The sequence below is a fragment of the Arvicanthis niloticus genome, chromosome 28 (assembly GCF_011762505.2).
Source record: "Arvicanthis niloticus isolate mArvNil1 chromosome 28, mArvNil1.pat.X, whole genome shotgun sequence".
Classification (NCBI taxonomy): domain Eukaryota; kingdom Metazoa; phylum Chordata; class Mammalia; order Rodentia; family Muridae; genus Arvicanthis; species Arvicanthis niloticus.
Genome location: NC_133436.1, coordinates 10,814,787 through 10,842,389, shown reverse-complemented (window position 1 = coordinate 10,842,389; position 27,603 = coordinate 10,814,787). Strand labels below are relative to the sequence as shown.

The following is a 27,603-nucleotide window of genomic DNA, read 5'->3' as shown; positions in this document are numbered from 1 at the left end:
TGTAGCAAATTAGGCCATATTAAGCAGTCTGTGTAAAAGAAGGAAGTGGGTAACATGACTAGGGTGGAACCTAGGGGTGTGCAGGGAGCTGCAAAGAAAAGAAAACAACCTATACACACACACACACACACACACACACACACACACACACACACACACACATATATATATATATATATATATATATATATATCCATCTTTCTCTGGAGAATTCTTAGCTTTGTAGTTATTGTTTTGCCTAATTAAACAGATTCTTCAAAGAAACTCACTAAATCAAGAATCCTCTGCCCTGTAAAGGGTAAAGCTTACACAGTTAAATGTAAGTATACCTAATCTTTTTTTCTCTGTGTGTTGTCTCTCTTTCTATTCTAATTCTATAACCAAGACTGTGCCACACAGTTTAATTTAAAAACTTCAAAGGGCCTAGAAAATGCTCTGTGATCTGGGGTTGTAACCACTCCCCCATGTGTTTAAACCTCATCGATTTTGGTAGAACTATTTTAGGGTGAGAGGTTTTTCTCCTTTGCTGTTCCTCTTATATTTGTGCAGGTTGCAGGGCTTGGGAGAAGGTGGCAGCTAAGAGAGCAATTGTCACTCAGCCTCAGCAGCACTAGGAGCAGGCTGAGCAGTGATCCCAGGCACATTTGTAATGTAAAAATTGTATCTATTTTGAAAACATCTGGTCCTCATGGGATCAGGCCATCTCTCTGCCCTTCCTTTTGGCCTGGCCTTCCTATGAGTGGCTGAGCTCACTGTAGCTTGTGCTCAGAAGCACCACCTCTTCCTATATGATTTTATAACATCTTTCAACTTTTGTGCTAGGTAGCTTGCACTGGGGGAACAATTTTAATATATTCACATTTTCATCATCTTTTAGTACTTTAGTTAATATATATTTTTTAATATATAACATGAAGTTTATAATATATTTATGTTTTCAAAATATAAAATTGTTTTTATGAAATGTAATTAGAATTTATTTGCTGCCTTATGTTTTAAGATCCTAGCTCCAAACCCTTAACCCTAATATATATAATGTGTGTGTGTGTGTGTGTGTGTGTGTGTATATATATATATATATATATATATATATATATATGCGCACACACATATACCAGGTTGAGTTACAGAGTATCTGCCTATATCAGTATTGTAGTTGAACCAAATTTGGGCATACACTACATTATAGATATTCGGTAAAACATAAATACCATTTCATCTTTGGTAGAGTTTATCACTGCCATTCGGTGGTCAGTGTGGTCCAGGCCCCTTGGCTTCTCATCAACTGCAGTTTGCTTGGCATCTTTAGAGTAGTTAGTATGAAAAGTTTCCGTTTGAAGTGGCAGTCACACAGAGGACACATAGAGGGGAGCCAGGCAGATGTGCTGGAGCACAGAGGTGTTGACGCTGTCTTCGAATGTCATCTTCTGCTTCAGTGTGTTTATAATGATCTGCAAGGAAAGTATTTCTTTTTAAAAAGCATTTCAAATTTTTTATTTGAAAAATCTAGATTGTTTATATACACATGTGCTGAAGAAACAAATGAAATTAAGAACTTTTTCATGATGCCACAGCTTTATTTCTTGATAAACAGCAGCAGTATGGATATGATTAACTTGTAAGCATATGGGTTTTTCTTTAAGGTACAGAATTATTCATGTGTCTGGGTCTGCAAACATTGTTCACATAACTGGGAAGGTTGCTCTGGGTCAGAGAGAGCCTTTATACAGGAGGTGTGTTGCACCGCTGGCCAGCTGTGGCCTGTGGTGTGAGCTGAATTGCCTCCACTCCTCACACTGTAGGCATCCAGCCAAAGTGCAAAGCCCAGGTTCACATTAACAGTTAAGTATGGAGAGATTGTGGTCTCTATGTGGCCTTAATAAAATATCAACTCTAATCTGACTTGAGTCGTTTCACATCTAGACAAACCCCTGCATCAGGGAGAATAAAAAATACCCCCCTGCCTGCACCTCTCTCTCTCTCTCTCTCTCTCTCTCTCTCTCTCTCTCTCTCTCTCTCTCTCTCTCTCTGAGCTGTGTAGTTCCTTCATTGCCATCATTGTTCAAGACTTAACTCTCTTAAAGGAATTTAAAATTTACTCTTGACTAGAGAAGCAAATGCGTTAGATGTGTGCACGCTGTCAGTAAATGCAGCCAGAGTGGGGTGTGCCTTAGTTTATGCTAGTGTGTAAGCCAGGAGTGTGTATCACCAGCCAAATGCTACATGACTTTAGCCTATATACTTATGTTGAATACATTTTCAACCTTGTTCTGTATGTGCCTGCATTGTAAGGATCCACACCAAACTTATGTCCACACACTTGTGTTTATGTTACAGTCAGTGCATTCATTCACACACATGTATTTGCTCGGCACACTGAGTTCTTGATGTCCTTGGCACTCCTCCTTCCAGCAATAGTGAGCAATGTAGGCACGGCCCTGGCTCTTGTGGAAAGAGACACTTGCACAAGTAAATGGAAAGTTTCAGGTAGTAAAATGAGGAGAGAGTTTGCTAAGAAGTAAACAATCCACGGGGCAAGCATTTAGGTGTTCTGTTAGCAGTGTTCCTGGAATAGGCTCCCGTGTGAGGAATACAGTCTCAGGATTGGAAGGGAGCTGAGGTACTAAGCATTGAGATGAAGTCCTGTGCTTCAAACCATTTATCCAGGTTCAGCCAGGTGGTTCCTGTTTCTGCTGGGTTTTGTCTCCCTTCTTTAATCTGCTACCAATGAACAAGACAGGGACCTTGCTTCTCAAGGCTGACAGGCTCTTAGCTCTGTGTGGCAACTGGACTCTCGCTCTCCCTTAACCTGTTGAGACTCACCCGCAAGGTGTCAGTTGAGTTTCGGGAGAATGATACAGGAGTGTATTGCCTCCTGGTTCCCTGTTGTACACACAGCACAGTGTTATTGCTGCTGCTCTGGTTTGTTGACCCTGATACATCCCAAGCCTGGCCATATTGAAAGGGCTGAGAAGCTGACTCTCTGCGGTGGGGATGCCCATTCTATCTCCTTCGTGCCCTGGTGAAATTTCTGCACACTCAGCATGCGGAGTGGGTTCTAGTCCGGGACCAGTTTCCGCTTCCTGCTTCAGGAATCAGAGGGAAAGCATGTTTACTCATGTAGAGAAGTAATTGCTTAAGAGTGTGACTCCAGTGCTCACTGACTCCTTAGATGTTACAGCCAGGCACAGAAGGGACAGCTAGTGTCCTAGGGCTCACTGGCACACACTGGCACACGACTGGCACACACGTTAATTGTGAGTAGAGAAATTCTCACTTTGCTTATTGTGGAACATGTTGTTCTGTGTTAGTTATAGCCAGTGCTTTTTTGGCAGCATATAAATATTTATTGTTATCCTTATTTGGTTTTTTCCCATTTAGATATATTTAGGGCATAGTAGTTCTGTAGCAGCACACAGTGTGTGGGCAATTGTGTTTTTCTGTTGCCAGATAATGGAGCCACTGAGCAGTTGTGTCAGGCCCATCCCTGAACTGCATGTGAGCTGAGCATGTACAAGAGAGAGAATAAATTAATGAATGAAAGAGGAAGGCTAGCAAAGGCTTCTGCCTCTGCTTCCTTACTTTAATGGCTTATAAAATAAAAGGGCTAGAAGAAACAAAAAGCTGCTATAGTAAGAATATGTTCTATTACTTTTAGCAATGGCTAAAAGGAGAACATTACAACCCACTGTGAGCTGTTGGCATTTGTTTGGGGGAGGGGTAAAGAGGGGTGGGAGAGAGAATGAATTAGCCTTCACTTTAAATTGTCTAAAATCTTAAGATGTAGTTGAGAGAGCAGTTTATTTGTTGGCATTTGCTTTGCCTTGATGTAGATAAAAGTACAATCAATGGAGTAAAATTTTACTTGGTATATTGGTCTTTGGGGCCCAACCAAGTAAGACATAGCATAAGTATGTATTATAAGTAGAATTTTTTTTTCCCTTGGACATGAGTATAGGTCAAATTTCTCTTTGTATGAAACCATTCGAATTCTTTTTGAGAAATACTGTCGTGTTTAGGAACTCCCTCTACCTGTTTCCTCTTTGAGCTGAACAGCAGCTCACTTGGGTAATTTTGCTTCTTTCATCGCACCCTAGAATTGGAGATGAAAATTATATCACTTTAATATTTAATTATGCTAAAGATACAGTATCTCTAATCCTTGGAGAAAATAATGGATTATTCTTCATCATGGTTATTCAAATGGAAAATTAGGCCTGGCTTACTCCTTACTCTTGTTATTCTGAAATAAATGCAGGTGCATCAAATATTTAAATGTAAAAACAGTAAGCATAAACCTATTAAAGGGAAACAGGTGAAAAGTTCTAAACTTGGAGGAGGGAAGATTTCTTTTTCTAGCTCCAGGTCTAGAAGGTGTGGAAGAAACTTACAATGTCAGGCTTCTGATTTTAACCCTGCTTTTGAAATGTACTGCAGTGTCTGCATTTCTCCGTGTCAGAGTTCTTGAAAACTGGCTTTTTCAGTTATGTGATACTGTCTAGTGTAAACATTCTTTATATATCTACATTCTAGTTTTATATGCCTTTTCTAATTTGACATGTTAACTAACGTTACAGTTTGCAATCAATATATAAGCAATGTGTCACAGATTATTTCTCTTGAAGATAGACTCCAAGGTGGGCATCACATGCTCAAGGCACTGAACACTGCACAGTGACAGCTTCTTGGGTTTTCTGTTTTGTTGTCGTTAGAGGTGTTGGTTGTTCTTTACTTACTATAAGTGTTCAGGGGTCTCTCGGCTGCTGCACTCTGCATCATCTGCCATCAGAGATGCCTGCGGACATTCATCACATTATCAGTGACACTCAGTGCTGTTAGCGCTCCTGTTTTATTTTAACCAATTGCTTTTAAGTAACCAGGATCCCCTGTAGTAAATAAGTAAACCCATATTGTGAGACCATGTACAATGTCCAATAAGTTGCTCTGGCTGAAAACAAGTAATTATTGATGCCTTTTCCCCATTTCTTGGGAATATTCTAAGTGCATTATACAAGGTGAACCACCCCTTGTTTATACATATATGCTACTTTTATATTTGATTTTTTTGTATTAAATAACATAGTATAGAAATTTTTCCATATTACACAAATAAGTTTCCTTGATCTGTTCTTTAGTATTGATTTTTTTAAAACAATTTATTAATGTGTAGGTGGGGATAGCACCTGTACCAGGGCTTACATTTGCAGGTCAGTAGGCAGCCCATGGGAGTCAGTCCTGCCCTCCCATCACGTTGGTTCTGGGGATCCAGAGCAGGTCCTGGAGCATGTCTGCCAGTGCGTTACCTGCTGAGCCTGTTAGTATTCTATATTCTCTCTGGGGGCTTTATGTGGGGAAATGGGAAGAAGTTTGAAAGTGAGAAAAGGAACTTCTGATCAGTTCTGCTTCTCAATTTCTGTGTTCACACTTTCAGTCCTGGGCGGACAGCTACCTTGAGTTGTGTGACTTTGGTTGAAGTGGCTAGTAGGGCAGTTAAGATGGTCAAGGGTTTGACTCCTACTACCGCTGACCTTCCTGCTGTGTGTGCTCTGAAGTTCTCCACAGATGGAATCTTTGTAGGCACACTTGTCAGCCAGCATTTACCATAAACTCCTTTGACACCAGTGTGACAGGACCTCAGCCCAGGCTTTGTTATCTTAACCTCAGCTGTGTTATTTATGCGTTTGCTCATTCATCCAATCTTTTGTTTGTGTAAATGTGCATGGGGTTTTTGCCTGCATTTATGTCTGTATATAATGTACATGCCTGGTGCCTTCAGAGGGTATCAGATTCTCCTGAAGCTGGAATTGCAGAGAGTTGTGAGCCTCCAGGTGTGTGCTGGGAATTGAACCCGGATCCTGTGGAATAGCAGCTCGTGCTAACCTTCAGCCTGTTTTGTTGTCTTAAGCCTCTGTCCTGGAGTTACCCTTGAAAGTTTTCTGCCTCCCTGCAGGTCAGCTGCATTGCACCCTAACTGCACTTTGTGCAAACCTGCAGCATTCTCATTGGTGATTTACATGCCGTCAGTCTTAACTCTCCATAGACTGACATCGGAACTTTTAAAACGAATCTTGCATACATTCACATGGGTATTTACTTGAAATCTCCCTCTGACTGTTTGGAGACCTTAAGCACACGCCTTGCGTGGATCAAATATCCAGAATGTCTTTCTTGATGAATGTGGGAAGGTTTCTTTTGAGGAGTCTTTAATGCAGATTACAGCAGATAGGAAGAATCAACACTTTAATACCAGTGCACTTCTTCCAGTTCCATCAAGTCTTCCTACTGAAAACATACTGTATTTTTTTTCAGTCACACATATTTTTTATTTATCTTAAAGTTAGTGTTGCATCATGACCGAATTAAATACATTGGCTAATAGCTAAAATGTAACCATGTATCAGATCAATACAAGTATACTTCAATTTGTATATAGATAGTTTCTAGCTGAGACACAAAATGATTATCAACTTTTCTCTGAAAATTTATGTTAGAGTTTATGACAGAAGGAACACAGGAGGTGGATGGGTTCCTGGTAAGTTTTCTGCTCTGAAAGGATGTGAAATACTCTGCTGCTCCCACTAGAGGGTTCCTTCCAGCAGAGACAGATGCTCTGAGAGCAGCAGGAAAGCCTTCGTCTGACATTGCTGTTCCCTAGAGAGTAAATTGAAGCTAATCTTCTGGTTTTTGGATAGGCTTTTTCTTCTATAGGCCCTAACATTAAAGCCTTACAGAACAGAGACTGTTAGACACTGAACCAGAATGCATATGTTTTAAAGCCATAATACTAGGAAGGAAACAGGGTTGTGAAGTTGCTTAGGTGAAGTGAGTTTTTCAAAACCCTTCAGCCTGGCTAGAGAGGCTGGGCTGGAGGCTGAAGTAGCCTGTGCAAACAGTCACATGGGAGCTCTAAATTCTTCAGAAAGTGCCGTTCTCGCCTCCCGTTGTCAAATATAGTAAAGCCTTATCTTTAAATAGATATTCTATTTGCTACTGATTTTTTTTTTTTGCTACTTGACTTTTAAAATCTGTTAAAATATGCAGAACTCACTCTGTAGATGCCAGTCTCAGCTTTAATATGCTCAGCAATAATTGTGTGTATATGAAAATACCCACATCAGGGTTTAGTGTCCTCATTGAGTGACAGAGGACAGTCGATAGGATCTGTGTGTGCAGCTCACAAGCAGATGTCCTAGAATGCCCACAGTAGTTAAGTTGGCAGTGTTTTCCCCCCAAAGGTTTTTAGCTGAAGTCTTCGGCGTTAATTGGGAATTTGAATTTTAAAAGTCTTTGAGGTCAGTAGCCTGGTGTTGTAGAAGGCAGGACTCAGGAAATTCAAAGATGCAAGTTCTCATGTGCGTGTGGGAGGGGGCCCTAAGCTAAACTTTATGATAAGGCTTGCTTCTAAATCGACTAGTTAGCGTTGGAAATTGGAGTGTAAACAGAAATGGTGTAAGTGGAGCTTCCCATGATTTTCCCCTCTAGTTGAGCCAACATCTCAGTCTTTAGCCTAAAATCATATTTGATATCAGCAGCATATGGTTTCCATCACAAAGTAGCAGCTCATCTTCTCAGCCCTGCACCCTGTCTGCCCTCTTTCCACTGGGGCAAGGAAGGGCAGGGCAGGGCAGGCTCTCTGAATCCTCTTTAACCCTTTCATTTTCATGCCTCAGTCAGTCCGCTGGGGTAGTCTTCCTTGGCACTGTTGTCATTAGCAGCACAGGTTGTGCACACTTGTGCTGCAGGCCAGTGACAGGTTCATCCCACTCCCACCCCCACAGCCCCGTCTCCCAGCTGCTGAGCACCCAGACTCTGTCTTTCTCTTCCTTTCCTTGTTCCTTTCCTTCAGATTGGCTCTTTTTAGTAGCCAAACTTAAGAACTTTATACACCAGACTGAATAATTGTGTTTTAAAAAAACAGTAATTATCAATACACGTCTCGTTCCATGCAGCTTTTTAAATTCATGTTAATGAGCTCTGTCATCTATGCACAAGACTGACAGCTAGTTTTGAAGTTCTGCCATCTTTTTAGAACTTGCTGCCTAGACTCTGCCCGCCTTTCCCAGAGCACTGCTCTCAAGAACTCTTGCTCTGCAGCATTCCAGAGACTGGCTCCGCCCACTCTGATGAGAGCAAGGACAAGAAGCTACTAGCAGGAGCAGGGCAACCAGCGTGATGCTTGTTTTCCTGAGGGCAGCTTTCCCCTCACTATCCTGTCTTGGTAACACATTAAAAAGCCCGTGCAGCATCTTGGGACATGAGCAGGGCGGTCCTGCTAAGGAACTTGCACCCACACACGCCAAGGCAGGAGGGTCCTCTCAGTGCAGCCCGCTAGCCCTGGGAGAACTCGCCACACCCCTCCTGACCTTCTCCCAAGAGCCGCCTCACCTGGTTCACCTGGCTTAAACTTGTAGGGTTGTGCTTGGAGGGGTTCTTGATTATGCCTAAATTATTTCTCTCCTTACGACTGCAGGTTGACGTCTTGGCCTCAGAGGATGCAACCTTTGGACTCAAGGTGTGTGGCCTGGTGTGACTTATCACGCAGGGCTTTGCTGCTCTAATCAGACACCAGTGGTTAGCAAAAGCACCTGCTTAAATTATCATTTAGGCTGTGATTAAGATTAGACTTTGGGTATAAGAAAATACACAACCCAGAGTTTTGTGTAGTGGTAATTGGCTTCAACCTTTGCCCAGGAGCAAGGTTTTCTGACATCCTGCCTCATTGCCAACACCCATTTTGGAAACTAACTGAATAGATGTAACCACTAACTGCTAGCATGCCCATGCTGCATTGGGCTGATGGCTCCTGCTTTGCAGACTGATTGACTCCTCGTCCCTACTTGGTCTCTTCAGTACTGAACTAAAACCCAGCTTCTTCCCAGAAGGAGCCCACGCTTGGCAAAGGCCTGTAAACAGGTGTGTTGTCCTGGAGTGGGTTTCAGTCCATGCTAGATGCCTGCTGTGCCAATGCTTGGGGAGGGCAGAGTGTGCAGGTGCAGAACAAAGGGAAGTCTTTCTAGGTGCCTGGAACTGGACTGGGTTCTGCAGGCCTGGATTACACAGAGCCTAGCAGGGCAAGGAGGAAGGAGTGCTACTGTGGGTCAGGATAGCTGTGGAAAAGGCTTTTCTCATACCTGTAAATGAGGAGCCACACTAGCACAGCCTGAGTTGGTTCCTGCAGGGGTCTGAGGTGTAGAGTAGGTACCATTGAGGTTGTTGGGAACCTGCAAGCTAGCGAGCAAGCAGCAAGCGTAGGCTGGGCTACTCTCACCTGACTCTTCTCAGCTCTGCATCTTCACAGTCACATTCAAAGCTGGTGTATTTGTTTTCCCAGCCTTTTCTGCCTGCCATTCAGTGTACTCACGGGCTCATGGTCATGCTCATAAAGTGAGATGACCACCCCACCAACACTATTCACTATTCTGGGCAATAAACTCACTAAGATTGTGCATCACAATTACAAAAATATATAAATTAATACCTAATACATATATGCTATAAGTTTATGTGTTAAAGGCTTAGTGTGTTTTTATATTTCATGTGAGAAATTACTAAATATTATAATTCTGGCACAGTTAATTCAGTATAATTATAATTTATAACACAAGACCATAGTCTTCTGAATCCTTGGTTTTGTATTTAATTCCCAGCATGCATGCAGAATATTCACTCCATAGTTAATAAACCTGTGGTCTTATCTCCAGCACCCACTGTATCTATAAATGCAGTAAAAAGATGGGGGATTAGTGAAGCCAGCATCTCTGCTACATCACCCACTGGAGTGACTTGGGATCTGGAATGTGAGGAATCAATCCAGTCACATTGCTTTATAACTCTAAATTTCATCTATAAGAACCTTTTCCCAGTAAACTGGTCCAGGTCGTCAGAGTATTTTAGATGCTTTTTACTTTTGCAGATCTATAGGACTTTTTAAAGTAAAGTTTTTGAAGACTTTTGTTTTTTACAAATGTTTTCTGGAGCTCAGCAAATGTACCTCAGCTCGAAAATAGGCCTTATTTTTTTAGAAAATGTAGATATCCAGTATTAGTCACAATCGATATGCCTTCCAGTTATAATTGTGAAGAAAAAGAAGGGGAATGACTTGACTCGCTTGTAGGCCACTGTTGTTACTGTCTCTGCGAGAGCTGTGCCTCCTCTGGGTCCACAGCAAGTGTCTGACCCACATACAAACTAAAACCTGTAAGCTTCATATTAGTTCAGATGACTTACATTCCGTTCACTGGACAAGGACTCAGTTGTGTGGGGACCCAGAAATAAGAATTTTTTTGTGTGTCTAAATATGGTGACTAATACCTGGGAGCCATATAAAACTAACCGAATTGTCAGGAATGACTGGAAATTCATATTCTTCAGGCATTCCCGTGGCACACAGCTGTACTGTGCTTAAGTGTTATCTTCATGTCAGTGCTGCTGTATTGCTTACCAAGGCTCATCTCAAAAGGAGCTCAGATCTCACAGCGCTCTGGGTGGATTCTGGGGCGGGTCACAGAGTTCCAAACTTTTAGGTAATTTCAGATTTCTTAAGGTTTTCTTCTTACTTGTATAATTAAGATGGTTAATTAATTTTTAATTGTGGTTATTTGTGCAAATAAGCATCACAATGAATAGAAATTCCTTACTAATAATAATCCATGGGCTACACCTGTCTTCATTAGTGGAGGGAAATTGTGACCTAGAGACAGATCGCTGTGTTCTTAACTTTGGTTTTGATCAACACTTAGTCATAGTAACCAATGTATAGGTCTGACAGTCCCGGGGGCAGCCAACATGGCAGGTTACTGTTTTACATGATTATTGTGTCTTCTGTGTCGTAAATGAATAAAGTGGCCAGCAATACTGAATTGATGGCTTAGCCGAACAAACACACAGACATACCACCCCCTCCCTCTCCTTTTCCTGGTCCTCCCTCTCTCCCCCCCCCCCCCCCCATGGAATGGGGTCTGGTGATTATGCTATTAGAAATAGAAAAAGAGCTTTAAAACACACCTGTTGTTGCTTGTGAGGAGAAATTAATAGTAAACACATAACAAAGGAGGAACACCTAATATCCCAGATCGCTGTGTTTTGGCTTCTGAAATGGACCCAGCCATGTTGCTCTGGCTTCAAATTCCATGGCTTGGTGATCCACCTGCCTCAGCCTGCCAAGTGTAGAAGCTACAAATAACAAACTACCCTGTGCTTCATGATGACTCTAAAATGTCACCGCTCTGTATCACGCTCCTACAAACCCCGTGGCCATGTGTGTCTTTCACCTTCTGATTTCTTGTAGATGGCTAAGTGAAGGATTATAAAGCGTCAGGTTCCTGTTTCACTCCTGTATGCGACAGCAGCACTGGTTATCTGCCCCTCCTTTTTAGAAGACTAACCAGGATCTTGAGATTTGGTTGCTTACTCAAGTTCACCCTGCTAATCAGTAGCAGAGCTGGGACCAATATATAATAGTAAGAGAGATGTGCACATCTGTCTCTGGTCCAGTACAAGGTAGTTCCTAGAATAAACTCCTGGCGCTTACTTGACAATAATATAATTTCATTAGCAAAATATTTTTAGGAACTCTGCTGTGTTATTTTGCCTGGTACACTTTTTGAAGAAGAAACACTGCTTTTTTTATAGTCCTCTTCTGTATAAACAATTAAATCCTATTTGCCAAGAACAATTTAAAATATAACACAGGGACGGAGCAGCAGGATGGCTCAGTGGGTAGAGAACTCACCACCAAGCCTGACTATCTGCGTCCCTCCCCATTAGCCATGCAGTGGAAGAAGAGAACCAGCTCTTTAAGTTATTTACAGACCTCCACATCTGAGCCATAGCACACATACACTCCCCAAATAAATCACACAAGTAAATAACCAATAAGTAAATTAACATCAGTGCATGCTGAGAACACGAGCACACATTGTGCAGATGATGAGAGGAACAGGAAGGAGGAGCAGTATGATAGAGGCTGCCATGGGACTCCTCAAGGCATCTGGGTGCTTCACCCCATCTCATAGCTATAGCTTCCCCCAATCTACCCTCTTTGTGGGGGAGGGTTGCATAGTCTCCTGTGAAGCCTGAAGTGGGTTTCAGGATGTGTTCTGCTTGATGTGCACCTGCCTGCACTCTCTGGATTCCCCCACCCCCACCCCCCTGCCCCGCTCTCCCTGGAATGACCTTCTATACTCTCCAGTGTTTTTAATACTGCTGTCGATGCCAGGGTCCTGTTTTCTGATCTTCCTGAGTCACATGAGCCTTTCCTGGAAAGTGAACAAGAATTGAGGAGTCTGTGCTGTCACTAGTGTCCTCTTGGTCCCCAGTACTCCTCGTACTGGATGTGTGCACATACAACAACACTGTTCTGTGTGCACATGCAACCCTGTTCCTCCTCATCGCTTTGCTTTCTATATGATTTTGGCAATAATTTTTAGTACTTGTTTGAGGCACCTAAAATTGATTACTATGAAAAACAAAAGGCCAAGTAAGTTAAAGTAACCAAGAAGAGGGTTTTCCAGTAATCCTGAATGTGATTACCCTCATGACTGACTTTTTATGCACGTCTAGTTGAATAGACATTAGAGAAAAGATGCCCTCTAAGGTCTATGTGGCATCTTACATCCACCTAAAAGACCCAGAGCACACCATCGCCTCTGTCTCTGTCTCCTTCTGAGCCCACTCCTTCCTATATCCTTCTAGATTTTGTGTTCCTTACCCCCAGCATCTCAGCCAAGTTCCCCTCCAGTCTGAGGCCTAGCCCCCTCCTCCTGTCCTCTCTTCCCATCTGCTTCTGTGGCCTGTGCTTCCTGTGGGCCTGCACCCTCACTGCCTTCACCTCCCATTTGGAATTTCTCCTGAGCCACCTTCCTTTCAGTGTCTTTTGTGCAGGAGAGCCAGCATGATGAGGCCTGGCCCAGTTATGTCGTGTGGCCTTTTGTTCCCAGCAAGATTGTTCACTTAGAGACTTCATTTTGTCTATTCATTGACTCGCATGGGTAACAGTAAATGCGTGTTAATGATTGCTCAAGAGGTCCGATTGTGTAATGGTTGTGATTGCCGAGAGTGAAAGCCTTGTTGGGGTTGGCATAGTGCTGCTTCATTTCCAGCGCACTGACTGCCCGTAGGTATAGAGGGTGGCGGCTTTCACTGCACCTCAGAGCCACTAAAAGGAAGACTACCCGCTGGGTGTCTGCTGAGTGCGGATAGTTGACCTGAGCTGCTTGTGGTGTCTTAATTTAAATAAATAAACTTGTTAGTCAACTTGTGCAGTATTATTTATTGACCTCAGGCTTCATTCTACTGCTTTCCATTCACAGAACTATCTGTGTCTCTGTGTGGTTTATGTTTCTGTGGGAATGAAGGGACAGAAAGAACCACCTCAGTGGATTCTGCTTCCTGAATTCTATAAAACAGACTGGGATTCCACCTTCATTTAAAAGTTACAAATAACAAAGGGATTAATCTGTAAAATGTCATACCAAATAGAAGTGAACTTTAGTTTGTTTTTCAAAATAGGGTATTTTTAGTTGTGAAAATCTATGCAGGCTAGAGATTGTATTTGCCTGCTATTTAAGTCATATTTGGGTTTATTTCAGTCTGGACATACATCATAAACTATTCTGGAATAATTTATATTTCACATCCTTCATATACAAGCAGATGTTTTGACAGGATACATAAATGTCACAGGTGAGGACAAAACAGCAATTACAGCAGCAACCAGTGAGAACAGGGTAAAGTCAATGTGCCAATCACATCAGGGGAGTCTTGCTAGAACTCACAAGAAGTCCTTCACTTCCCAGTCTTTCTAGGTTTTAAGCGTCTTGGAAGGACCTCTCAATACTCAGTGTACAATTTGAACATTGGATCTATGAATTAATCACTCATATGTAGCCATGCAAATTCAAATTAATACAATGTAGCTAAAATTAAATATTCCTTGAGTTTGGCCGGCCACACTCCAGTAGCCAGCCTACTAATGGTGGCCACAAAGAGCATAGCCATGTGCTGTCAGCCAACTAACTCCCAAAGCAAGGGACCCAGGTCATTTCTGTGACACTTTACCATATGTATTTCACAGAAGAGTCCACAGTTGGAGCAAGGTGCTGGGAAGCAGAGTGGATGTTACTTCAGCAAAGAAAAGACAAGCAGTTATGGATGATGATGCTGTCCCATCACCAACTGGACAAACATTGTGTTTCTTGGGCCACCCGCACAGTATTTCTGGTTTAGAGTGTTTGGTTGAGCATTGTAAAATTCTGGATATTGTTGCATCCAATTGCAAAGTACACAGGCCTGTTAAAAACAGATGTCTATTCACCTTTCTTTGAAGTTACATTAGTATCAATTCTCCCACACCCTTGCTGTCTTACCAAGCTGTGCTTTCTAGTAAATTTCCTGGCTAACTCTGTGGATGTGACTGTAACTCAGACAGAAGAGTAAAAGTAATGATGTCCTTGAAATCAAGCCTCATGCACTTTTGAATTTCTTACAGGTTCACAGGACTCAGTAGGAGGGGTTTGCTTTGGTGTTTTTAATTTAACTGAAATGCTGACATCTGTTAGAAATTCCTGTGGAGATAGAGGTCTAAGTTTTTTTCCCTGTTGCTTGGTCATCAAACCTAATTTAAAGTGATAAATGTATGAATCCTCTCTTCTGCCATCTACTGGTGACTCAGACACTTACAGCTTGAGTTTCAGCCAAATTTGCATTACTGGTTTGGAGGGGTGGTTTGTTTACACTCCCCTGCAGTGTTTGATGTTTGATGCAGTGTTGCTTCTTGTGTTTTATCTCTGGGTAGGGGCTATTGCAGCCTGTTTGTCAACTCTGATTTATAGGAAGACATGAATATAAAACTTAGAAAAAACACAAATTCTGAGAGACAACTTATTTGAAAATCAGAGGGTAAGAGAGACACTTGTTAGAAAGTGGACCAAGGGCAACTTACGCCCACTTGAACATTGCCAAAACATCACCTGAGAAAACATAGCTGATTACAAAAAAAAAAAAAAAACATAAAAAATAAGTCTCAGCTAAGTAATATAAGATTTTGTTTTGTTTTGATTTTTGAGACAAGGTGTCACAGTGTAGCCCTGGCTGTGTAGACCAGGCTGGCCTTGACCTTGCCCTGGCTGTGTACACCAGGGTGGCCTTGACTTTGCCCTGGTTGTATAGACCAGGCTGGCCTTGACCTTGCAGGCCTTCTTTCTGCCTCTGCCTCCCAAGTCCTAGGATGACACTGGCTAGGATGTCTTGAAGGAATGTCTGAGAGATGTTACCTAATTTTGAGATTTGTATTAAATATGGAGTAAAGAGTTTTGTCTGATAACTCACAATAAAGTCTGCTTGTCTAGGAGTTTAGCTCTTTCTGCCTCTGTCTACTCCCCCACCCAAAGACATCTCATTCAATAAATTAAGGCAAGGCATTTAAAAAAGAACAGTATAGGAATTTCGTTTTCTGCCACCCCTGTCTTCTTTCCAAATTTCCTAAAAGCCACCTTGACTGACTCTACAGTCTTAGTCAGTTATTTTTTTCTCAAAGAGGAAGAGTAACCAAAAATACTACTCTCAGTTTTTCAACATGAAGACTTAGAGGTAAAGTCGTTGACCCTGTGTCCTCTCTAATAACAAAGTAAGACAAGAACCATGTCCCTGCTCCCAGGTAGTGTTTGCTCTTAGTTCCCCAAGTCCAGAAGCTGCACATTACATTGAGTCTTAGAATTGTCAGTTTTACAGTGTAAAAAGAGTCCAGCGTTAGTAATTTGATGTGCCTCATCTAGTATATTAAGCCTCCCATAAATGATTTGGAGCTAGCAAATGGTGGGATAATTTTTAAATTGCTCATCCAATATATGCATTTTTTTGAAGTACTGGGGCATCACAAGTTGTATGCGGGGTTGACGTGGCAGAAAACTACCCAGTAGATGGCTCGGGCCAGTCAAAAATGTACGCTGTTTCTGGATTATCCATCCACAATATGCAAGAAGTCATACTGACCAAGTGGTTCTTGTGTGGCGTGAACTCCCTTTCTGGGAGAATTTTCTTTCTCAGTCTAGTAAGTGGCAGGCTCTGGATACTGTGACAGACTGATTGCTCAGTACCTATCCTGAGTCTCCCGTATACTGCGATGCAAGTGTGCCTTTGACCAGTGATGCTGATGACAGAGTAAGCAAGCTGCCGTGACACAAAGCAGTTCATGCCTACTTTCAGACTCTATTCAGTTTTGCAAAAAGATGTGAGGAACTCACTGTGCTTTCAGGCACCGAGGCTCTCAAAGTAGGTCTTTTCCATGGAGTGGGAGAGGGAGCAGGGCTGGGGGTAGGCTTATCCCTCGTGGAGTTGGAGGCTGAATGACTCAGTCTTTCCCTGGGGACGTGATCTTGACAGTATGTTTTCAGGGCTTAATTTTCTAGTAACAATAAAAACACATATCTTCTGTCACCTTCAGACACTTACTTGTTGGTCTTGGTCACATACAGTTGGAGGTGGATTTCAGTGGAAAAGGGTCTAATAGCATTACTATAACCATGTCACTAGTCAGTAGTCAGCAGGCTGCTTACTGTATTGCAAGGCAGAAGAAAGGAAAGATCCTGGGGAAGATGGGAGCCGATTTTGTGCATCATTTAGCGTCTTCCCAGTACCAAGCTGAAACCAGCTCTGTTTCTTTCTATGGTGAAGGCCATTCTCCTCCCTTCCCCATGACTGCAGTTTGGCTTCTTCCCAAGCTGTGTCAGTTTTTCAAGTCAGTTGAGAATGTCAAAGTGGCTGGTGCTGAAAGAGCCAATATGTTGAAGATCTTTAAGCCAAGTAGAACAGTAATATGAATTAAAGACTATATTAGTGGGTGTGAGCAGGGTGAAGAGTGACTTGTTGAATTAATACACACACACACACACACACACACACACACACACATGTATCAGATGTGCCTCTGGGCAATCCTTATAAAAATTATGTTACAACTGAAGTATCCTGTTGGGGTACACTTCAAAGATAGGCCATTGAAGTTCTTGAAGCAATAATTAAGAGGAAGCATTTTATAATGAACATAAAAATATATAAGACTGTGAGAAAAGGTCCGGGGGACTATCTGTTTCTCTGAATCTGCTTTAGTTATTTTTAGCAGTTTTTTATTTTGGCTTTTCTGTCTTGAGTGACTGCTGTAGTGTGTGTTCATGGCTGTTGAGGAGCTGGACTGTGTCACAGACGAGTGTTTGGAAACTCTGAAACATAAGTGACGAGCATGCCCTGTTCACCTTGCTGTCTGTCATCTAGTGTGCACTTCACTGAGATCTGGTGTGTCTCAGCCGCCATTGATAGACTTGTATCTCCCCCACGGGCCAGGACACAACATTGCACTCAGTGCCCACCAGGGACTGCCAGCTTAGGTGTGGTCTTCCCGTGTGCTGCTCACTTTGTTGTTGCCTGTGTGAGAGTTTAGATCTGAGAGCATGAGTGAGGAGTGTGTGGAAGGGCAGAGATGTCCTGACATGGCCGGGCTTGGCCTCCTTGTGGCACAGTGCATTAAACTGTAGAGAAGCTGTGTCGTGTCCCTGCAGCTGCTCTTGGCTGTTTAGATCACTGGCCTGCGTGCTTCCTAGCACGTCATGTCCTTTCTAAAAGAAATGTTCAGCTTCCTCCAACTCTCCAACAGTGGAATGTCCATTCCAGAACTGCTTCTGCTGCTTGCTGTGGTGGGGAATGGGAGATGCAAACGAAACAACACATATTTTAGTGAATAAACACACATTATTAAATGAGAATTAAGTATAGCTTTGACTGAATGGTCTGTATTAGACATGGTACATTAATAAAATTTTAGGAAGTATTCTAAAAATAATTGAACTTCTTAGAATTTATGAATAATTTATATGAATATGTTTACTATGTCTTAAGTTTGTTACTTTCCCCAAGTTTCTCAAAGGATACTCATGTCTTTCCTCACTCCATTTCAACCCCTAACAAAGGCAAAGCTTCCTCACTCATCTGGATGCGTGAACAGTGCCTAGTGGTGTGACTCTTAGATTTATGTCATGTGCTGCAGCAAGAATAACAGCAGTCGTCAGACTTAAAGGCATATTACCCACAATAAGTCAGTGATCTAGGAAGAAACTGAGGAATCCTGATTATTTGAGATGCAAAAAGTATTTCTTTACTGTGCGGATCCTCAAAGGTCTGCAATTCTGACAGTAATAACCTTTATAGAAATTCATCTCAGCCATGACCTAAAACACCTGATGACATCACTCTCATGCAATGGCTTTTGCTTTCTGATCAGCTCTGGAGACATTTACCGTATGCCGTGTAACATGTGCACACGTTCTCTTGTGTGCAGAGGAGAACTTGACCTCCCCAAAGGGTAAGCTCTGAAGGGAAGGAAATGGAGAGCTGCCAGGCTTGTTGGCTGGAGTCACGGACAAGAGCAAGGCCTGTCTGAACTGCCACTCAGTTTTTATTCTGCACGTTTGCAGGGCTGGTGATTAGAGTGGCTTTCGCCCAATTATGCTGTGATTATTCTGCTGCACTGTAATTGACTGGGGAGATATGCTAATACCTGTCATTTGGGATGATAAAAGATGAGCGGGGGACGCAATGCATTATTTAGCTGGCTGTGTGATAGATGAGGGATGCGCAGAGTGCTTTAATTGCTGAGAAGAGAGGTTAAGCTGAACGAACGGATGAATTAGAAATGAGGTTTTTTATGGCTCGTGGAAAAGTGAAATAAAGGAAATTGTGCCTTAAACTAAGGCAGCAAATAGAAATGAGCGCCTGGGTCTTCCGGCATCTTGCTTTATCAATTCAAATAAAAACAAAAGTGTAGTTTAGAGTTCAGTAAATAATAAGCAGAGTGAGAATATACAAACCATTCTATGTTAAGCAAAAACAATTGTAGAATCATTTTTACCTTAGATGGTAATATTTGTGATTTGTGAACTCTTAAATCTACAGTTTCAGCTCCGCCTAATAGAATATGCAGCGTTTCCAAATTCACATCTTTTGAATGTAAGTCTCAAAGCACATACATTCTATATGCCTATTTCTGAATTGATGCAGGCCAGGAGACAAGAAGAAGGAATATTTATAATACCAAGAGAATGTAATACTACAATTAGAGAATGTACAGACAACTCTTGAGTGACAGAGTCGGGGCACTTGGTATTGGCATTTTCTGGAAACACAGGAAAGAGTGCAATTTCCCTTTTCATGCTGTCTCCCATTGTCAAACCCGTAGGAATCTTCTGCCCACCTTTCTCAACAGTATTTAAGAGTATTATCTTGGCATCTTCGTGGTTCTTCGTACTATGTTGGTATTTGCTTTGTTATAGTCATGTTCAGTTAACAAAAAATGGTGTGGCAGATGCGGCCTGAGCAGCACTTTGCAGAAGTGGGTGGTTCACAAGGCCTTGCACACCCTGGCTTCCAGGCAAATCGTGTAACACACCAAACAGTAGTGTATGAAAATGTCCCCACCCCACATAAAACTGCTGTTTGATCTGGTAGATGAGGCAGCAGGAATGTGGAATGGAGGGTGGTGGTGCAAGCTGATTTTTCTGTGAAATGAAGGTGGTGACATTTGTACATGGTTGAATTCTCTCCAGCCAGCCAAGCATCACTGTCTGCTGACTCAGCAGCACTGAAGAAGTCACTTTAAGCCCAGCCCCAGGCTGTGGTGAGTCTGTATGGAAACCATACATCTGAAAGCATGGGGACTGCTGCATTCTGCCAGTCAGACTTAAGGTTTCTAGGGGACTACCTTCCTCCAGCATAGTTGGCATCCCTCTTCCTCTCTTCTTCTTTCCCTCCCTTCTCCTTCCCTCCTTCCCTCCCTTCCTTCATTGTTATTGTTACTTACTTGCTTGTTTTGTTTTTCACATTTGATCTGAAACAAAGTAAAGCTTCGATCTGGATACTTTATATTGATTCTAAAATGAACTCTCATAACTCTGGAGCAGAACATTGTGGGGACAGAATAGACGATATAAAGGAAATCAACATTTGTGTAGCCTCAAGAAATTTAGGATTAAATGAACCAAACTGAGATGAACAGCAATTTATACCAAAAAAAGAAAACTTGAGTTGTACCTAATGTAAGTGCCGCATTTCAGAAAGCAGAACATGACCGTTACCCTTGGAATTGGGACTAGAATTGTGTATTGGCTGCTCTTTCTTGTCAGTAACCTGCTTCCTGTAAGCTGGTCTGGTGTCCTCCCCACCCAGCGACTATTAAATGCCATAAACTTGTGCCTGAATCTTTACAAGTTTTTCTCTTAAATATGGACTTTGAGTTACCTCCCAAATGGTGTACTTTGTTTTATGTTAAAAACACAATTCATGTTCTATGGCTTTTTGTTGTTTGTTGGATGTAACATGTCTCACTATGAATTTGGCTTATGGTTAAAGAACTGTATGTTAGGAACCCCACGGTGTCGCCATTCCTGGCATTAGACTGAGTTCTGCCCTTTGAGAAATGCTGGGCCATGATATGGATTCATAACCAGAATCATCCTAAACCCAGTGTTCTTATTCTCGTCAGCATCACTGACCAGCTGACTCAGTTAGAGGTGATTGCTCTTCGCTGCACTTCTTTTTAATGGTTCTGGGCTAAGAGAAATATTTGTTTCTTAATATGTTTCTTATTACTCTGTACAATCTCATGTTGGTATTTAAAGCTAGATTCAGTGACCATGAGGAGTTAGGCAGCCCATTTTGGCCATGCCACAAACTAGGAGCTGGGTCTCCTGAGAGGATGCTAACTAGGGAGCACTGCTCGGCTGGGGCTGCTGCCTCTGCTGAGGAAGTAGTCCCTGCTGAGCTGAGAATGCGCTGGAGTAGAACTTAGCCTGGAAAGAGGAAGAAGCACAGCCTGTCCCTTTCTGCAGGGGTCCCAGGGATGGTGCTGGGTGGTCAGGGGCCTAAAGCAATTCTAACAAGTCATTGCTGCTTAGTGGCAGCATCAGAAGCATTGGCATAGTACCTGCATCCTCTGCTTGGGGGCTCAAAAGCAGCTCTCACAGGACTATTGAGGTTGGCTTCTTATCACTGGTTGGCAGAATTCACCTGTGTGTGGCTGTAATTCTGAAGCTCTCAGGTTTTTTGGGAGGTCAGGCACAGTTCATACTCAGTTCTTGGAGGAGAGCTGCAGGTCTCTGCCACTTGGCAGCTCTGTTTCATAGTCCAGCACAAGATGTGCTTCATGTCCCACCCTCCTTGTATAAAGCTTTGCCTCATTAGACCAGGCCCACTCTGGACAATATGCTATTGTTAATTAAGACTCAACTGATTAGTGCCTTAATTACCTAGGTTCTACCCAGCTCTGTTCATACTTGGGTCCTGTAAGCCTGTGGAAGGGAAACTCTTTCACAGACTTCTGTGCAGTGCTCCAGCTGTCCCATGGTGCTCCCAGGTTCTGGTCTCAGTGCTGTTATCCACAGGCACTGGTGACCTCTGTCTGTTCTTACCGTGGCTATGTTTGGTGAACTCTGGACACACTGTCTGGCCAGGAGGAAAAGATAAAGTCTACTTAGCCCAATAGCCATGGTTGTCCACCTGTGGGTCGTGACCCTCTGGAGAATGCACATCAGGTGTCCACATTGCAGCTCATAACAGTACAGATTTACAGTTATGAAGTAGCAATAAAATAATGTATGATATGAAATAACTTGAGGATCTGTATTGAAGGGTCGCAGCATCAGGAAGGTTGAGAACCACTACCATGAAAAAATTTATTTTCTTTCTTTTTAAAATTATTATCTTGATTTTCAGTGTCAATTACTTATTTTGGGGATGTAAAAAGAGAAACTTAATAAAATTTACTTTTTAAAGCATTCTATGTGATTAGTAATATATTCTATAAGTTTTGTGAATAGACCCCACATATAGTTTTACACACACACACACAATGTTTTGTCTTCTTAAAACTCAGGGTTACTGTTCTTCCTCGTAAAATTCTGTGCCGAGATGTGGTTAATTTACTTGGGCTAACATCTGGTTTCTTCCAGAATACCCTCAAGGAAAACCGTATGTTTTAAGTATGATTTCTATGCACTCCGTTTTAGTCCTTCTGGAGAAGAATTCCTTGAGACAGGTCTAATGATATATTTTTAATTACTCATATTTGGAAAAATGTGTCAATGTAAATGTAATAGTTACTACACTTGATTTTCAGATCAAAAGAAAAGCTTAGAGGGTTGACTTCAGACAGGGCCTGAACACTATCAGCTGACTCTGTTACTTGCATGGAAGGTTTTGGCTTCTAATGAACTTCTAATGTCAGCAAGCACTGTTTTTTCGTTTTGTTTTGTTTTTATTCCCCTCATTCCAGAACTTTCTGCACTTTGATGGTATATTTTATGGATCTAACCCTCTCTGTGAGTCTGCAATTACAAGAAGACGACTGTGGTATGACCAGCTAGCTGTTAGTTCCCCTGAAGGCTGAAGGCCCTAATATCCAAACTCCTCATCCTGACGCTCCCCCGACTGCCCGCCCTCTAGCATGCTGGGTTACACTGTGTTCCGATGGGGCTTACCTCTGAAGCAGCATGGTCAACCACTCCCTCAGCCAACTGTGCTCAGCTCTCTATTTCCTGTGCCTTCTAAGGTGGCCCTTGTTGATGCTCAGAAAGAGCAAGCACCACGCTCAAGGGACAAAGCCGGTTGCTGGGGACCAGGCTGTTACAGGGCCCCTGTGATTCTGAAGGTGCTGGGAGAATGCACAGTGAGACCCAGGCAGGGAGGCATGGAAGGGGCTCTGAATCAGTTTCTTTGAGCCCAAAAGTCTCTCAGGCAGGAGAAACAAAGAAACTCGGCTTTTGTATGACAGATGGGGGGGGGGTGAGAAATGACAAACTGGGGGGGGGTGAGATATGACAGACTAGGGGGAGGGAAGTGCATGTTGCACATGTTTCAGTAAAATGCTGACCAAAGGTGCCTCAGTTATGAAATAAGTCTCTCAAAAAATAGAAGTGTGTTCATTTGTCAGTTCTGTCTGTTGGCATGCAGGAAACTGTGGCGGTGATGGGAAGGGTATGCTGTTCAGCCTTTTAGGAACAAATGAGAAAACTGGCTGTTGTATTTCGCTTTGGATGAAGAATCAACTAAGCTGGATCATTGCTTTTTTCTGCTGGTCTGATGTAGAAGCACATTTGTGCTTGCCTCCCTGACTCAAACTTTTATCACCTAGTGACTTCATCTGTAAATGTTCAGTGAGGTGTAGAGCATATAAGGTTTGTTAAGGATGGAGCTGACTGCTTAATGGACATTTTCTGGGACTAGGTCATGTGACGTTTAATTTCCAGCAAGACTCCTAGTGGCCCTTTCTTTCCTTAACCTTCCAGTTCTTCTGCAAGCTTAAGCAGCAGCCCGGCAGCCCCTGCCTCAGGCAGATGGCCGAAGTGGTGGAGCGCTTTTGCCAGTGGGTTGTTGAAGACTAGCAGTTCTGTTTCTGTCCTCATGGTTCCAGGCTCACAGAACACTATCTAGTTTAAAGGAGATAGCCTTGGCTTGAGGGAGAGAAGGGCGTTGCCGTACACTGCACTGCCGCTCACATCAGAGTCCGTCCTTTCCAAGAGAGTTGGTTCTGTGGGCGGCATGTCAAGAGGAAGCGTATTCCTGGCAGGGCACTTGAGTTCCTAATTACCAGATTCCTGGCTTAATTGCAATTACCTGGACACCCAGGCAGGGCGAACTTTTGGAAAAGAATGTAATTAGTGAAGCAGGAACTTTGCTGCCAGCTCCCTGTCTAGATACCAACACTAAACAGCCTGGTAAGTTCGTGTCTGTGCAGACCAGCCGGCAGCACTAGACCCCTTCCTTAAAATAGTCTGGGAGCACATTGCAAAACAGCGATGCCACCACAGAGGGTGCTTGGTTTTATGTACAGAGGTGTGTGTGTGTGCTTGTGTGTGTCTGTGTGTGTCTCTGTGTTAGAAATGAGTAATTATCTAGAAGAAAAATAATTACCAAATAGTGTATTACCTGGGCACAAGCATTCCATACTTGAATGGGTTAATGTGAAGTCCCAAGGTCTGCGTACAGGAGAAAAAAATGACTTCGGTGCTGAGCCACCCCACCAGCTTTTCCCAACTGATACTTTACATTAAAGATTAAATCACCCCCCCCCCAAAGCTTTAACCTAATTTACAAATGCAGATTTAGATTTATCTTAAAATAAATTTGAAATCTGGCTGCTGTAGAGGTGGGTTGGTGGTTAAAAGCACTCGCCGTTTAAAGAAGACCCAGGTTCACTTCCCAGCACTCAACCATCCATAATCCTAGTTTCCAGGGATCCAGAGTCCTCTTCTGACCTCTGTGGATACTGTATACCTGTAGTGTTCATACATGTGGGCAAAAGACTCCTGGACATCAAATCTGTTGTTTGTTTGTTTGTTTGTTTGTTTGTGACCAGGTCTCTAGCTGTTTATCCTCGCTGTCCTGGAGCATGGCGAATAGGAAGGCTGGCCTCGAACTCAGACATCTGCCTTCCTTGGCCTATCCAGAGCTGGGATTAAAGGTGTGTGCTGCTGCCACCAGCCTAAAATTTTGAGAGGCTTTTTAGGCCCATGAAGGACAAATATGAAATATCCCTATTCCTTGACCCTCATATTGCGTGGCCCACCATGCGATCTCAGCACAGACTCAGATCTTTGAGGGGGCCTGAGCATCTGCCTGTGGCTTGTCTTTGCATGGTTTTGATTTGGTCCTTAGCCCCTGCTACTTTCCCCCTTTAGCTTTTCTGAGCTCTGTCCTTCCTTTCCATCTCAACAAATTCCTTGTCCACACCAAGGTTAATTTTGTCAGTCTATGGTTAGTTAACTCACAAATGATCTTTTATAGCTTCTTCCCCATGGAGCTTCTGGCCCTTTTGTTGCACCCTTCTTAAGACATCTTGTGGTGGTGGTGGTCTCTGCCCCCACTCTCACCCCATATACATAGGCTCTGCATGGGCTGTCTGGCTTCCTGTGACACTACTCACACCATCCCCTCAAGTGAGACATCTTTTCATTTCTTCCTGTCCTTTAATGGTAATAAGAACATCTAGTTGAGTATCTTTCCTGCATTTAATTGCATTTTAATTTAAACTATAATAAATTAAAAAGGATGCTGTCTAGAGCCTGGCCCCCACCTGAATGCATCTTTGTCAGCTGTTGAATAGGAGAAGCTTAAAGCCGTAGAAGTGCACATGACATTAATAGCGTACAAGACGGGACAGCATGGTGAGGTAGGCCTGGATAGCTCAGGGAGCTCCCAGTGGTCCCCAGCACCTCTTAGGGCCTTGTTCGTGTCATTGCTGCTGGTGTCGTATTATTGTTACTTCAGTCTTTGTCGGATCTGCAAGGTACCTGTGGCAGGTGATAGTTCCATCTTGCAAGCAAAAGGAATCTGTGGTGAATGTATCCTGTCAATCACACAGTGGCTACTGGTCTGACATTTTTATGTAATGCCTAGTTCTTAATGACTTTTCCCATCATAACACTGCCAGATTTGGGACAAAGTGACTTTCAAAGAAACACTGAGTAGAATTTTAGTGTGAGTCCAAGTACCACATAGCATGTACTTTCACTAAGAATTATTTGTTGTCAGGCCAAAGAAGTAACTCAGAATTCAGAATACTAACACTAGCTTCTCTTGCAGAGGACCCAGATTCAATTCCCAGAATGCTCATGCTCCTCACAGCCGTTTGTAACTCCAGGACTAGGGATCTGACACCCTTCTTACTCTGTGACCTCCAGGCACACAAGTGGCCCATCAGACAGACATACCAGCAAAGATATCCATACACATAAAATAATTTTAGAAGATTTTCTTTCCTCTGAAATACAAATTTAATGGGATCCAGTATCTTACTGGATGATCCCAATCTATACACAGTCTGTACTTGATGGCAGTCCTTAAACAGGGGACAGATGGGTTCTGGCTCAGCTCTGCAGGACTTACCACAGCTTTTGGTTTTATGTAGTCCAATTAAGGGTAACTTAGGGGCATGTTCCTACTGCAGCCTTCCTGTCCCATGGTGTAGTGAGGAAGTGTTGATTATGGAAGGGACAGCATGGTAAGTTTATATAGTATGCAGGGTTTTCCGAGGGAAAGTGAAATAATCAATGAAGAAGAAAGGCTGAAGAGAGCCCAGGTGAGCTGCCACATGGAGAGACCTGCAGTGTTCAGCAAAGCCCCAGTGCCAATTCTGGGTCCCCACAAAGACCCCACACCTAAGGCCTTGCTGTCTGTTGCCATGAGCCACTCGGTTTCTGTCACTAACTGGCACTTTCCTGAGTTTACTCTGGAACTTGTTGCGTGTTTGTAGAACGAGAATGGCTGTCAAAGTGTTTATTAATCAGACAGTGTAGAAGAGTAAGTTTTAAAGAACTGAATTAGACTGGAATGTGTCCAGCCGGACGGTTCTGACCCTGTGCTTTGATTGAAGACTATTTGGAATATCTCACATGGTGGCTTTTCTTTCCCTCCCTTTGAAAGTCTTCTTAAGTTCCTAGACTATAGCAAGTACGGAGGCAGGTCATCTGTGGTTCGGGTGAGTGAGCTGCCAATCATCCTCTCGTGAAATATGTAGTGCTGGGGAAAGGGAGGGAGGGAATTAGCATTTACTGAACAAGTAAACACTGGACTCTGTGCCAAGTACTTGACACACACACACACACACGCCGTGTGCGTGCGTGAGTGTGGGCGTGACTGTGCACGCACCAGAGGTTGACAACTTACTTTTTATGACAGAGTCCCTCCTTGAAGCTGAAACTCATCAGTTTAGCTAGGCTTGCTGGATGGTCACTTGCAGGGATCCTCTTGTCTCTGCACTCCTTTCTGCAACTAGGATTACACACATGTGCTGCCGGGGTTTACATGGGTGCTAGAGGCAGAACTGACTTAGCAGACATGTATCTGTGAGTTACCAAAGTTAGACCTGAAATTCCTGCAGTGTGTAATTTGTCAGTAAGCCCATCTTCCTGATTTTATTTATGATGGTTGTTTGTGTATAGAATTACTGCTCATTTGTACTCCTAATGATCTATTTCTTGTTACAACTTACAAACGGCTGGCGTGTTACCCTAGGAGCATTCCACTTCTGCGTTGTTTGCCACAGGGTAGCATTACCTTAGCAAATCACCGTAAGCCAGGAACTGGATGTCTCCCCAGTCAGAAGTGATTACCAGTAGACTGGGCTGGTGGAGCCATCCCTGGTGATTAAGCACCTTCAGGTTCTTAGATTGAGTTAAGCTCTGGGTCAGACAAGCACCTTTGTCTCATCAGTAGGTGCCACAGAGCAGGCCCAAAGGTGTCCCCATCACCACTGTTATCCACAGAACCTTGAACTTCTTTCTAGGCTTGCTCGGCCTTTATTGGATGGAATGAGGCAGTGCCCCTTGATAGGCTGAGAGTGCATTTGCTCTAGCAGAGGAGCTGGCTTGTCTCCTAAAGTACCTTAAATACACCTGGTAATAATTATTTTTTTGCCATAAATAATTTTTTGCCATAAAAAATATTTGCCATGTTTGTTTTTAGTAATGACAGATACCCTAAAAGACATCACTGGGGTTTTTTCATTGAAAATCAGTTTTTCAGAAGTTGAAAATCGCCAAGGGTTTGTAAACATTGAGATTC

General features: G+C 42.9%; 1 protein-coding gene across 6 annotated transcripts in view; it reads left to right on the top strand.

Moving 5' to 3' along the window:
• Window positions 1–27,603, top strand: part of Arid1b (AT-rich interaction domain 1B) — a 348,947-nt gene that overhangs the window by 199,568 nt on the left and 121,776 nt on the right. For 3 of the 6 annotated variants that reach the window (XM_076926714.1, XM_076926712.1, XM_076926709.1), the window contains exon 5: window positions 8,471–8,512. The exons of the other annotated variants lie outside the window; for them this stretch is intronic. In XM_076926714.1, the coding sequence (XP_076782829.1) occupies window positions 8,471–8,512 (42 nt within the window). The remainder of the gene's footprint in view (window positions 1–8,470; window positions 8,513–27,603) is intronic. 6 annotated transcript variants of the gene reach the window in all.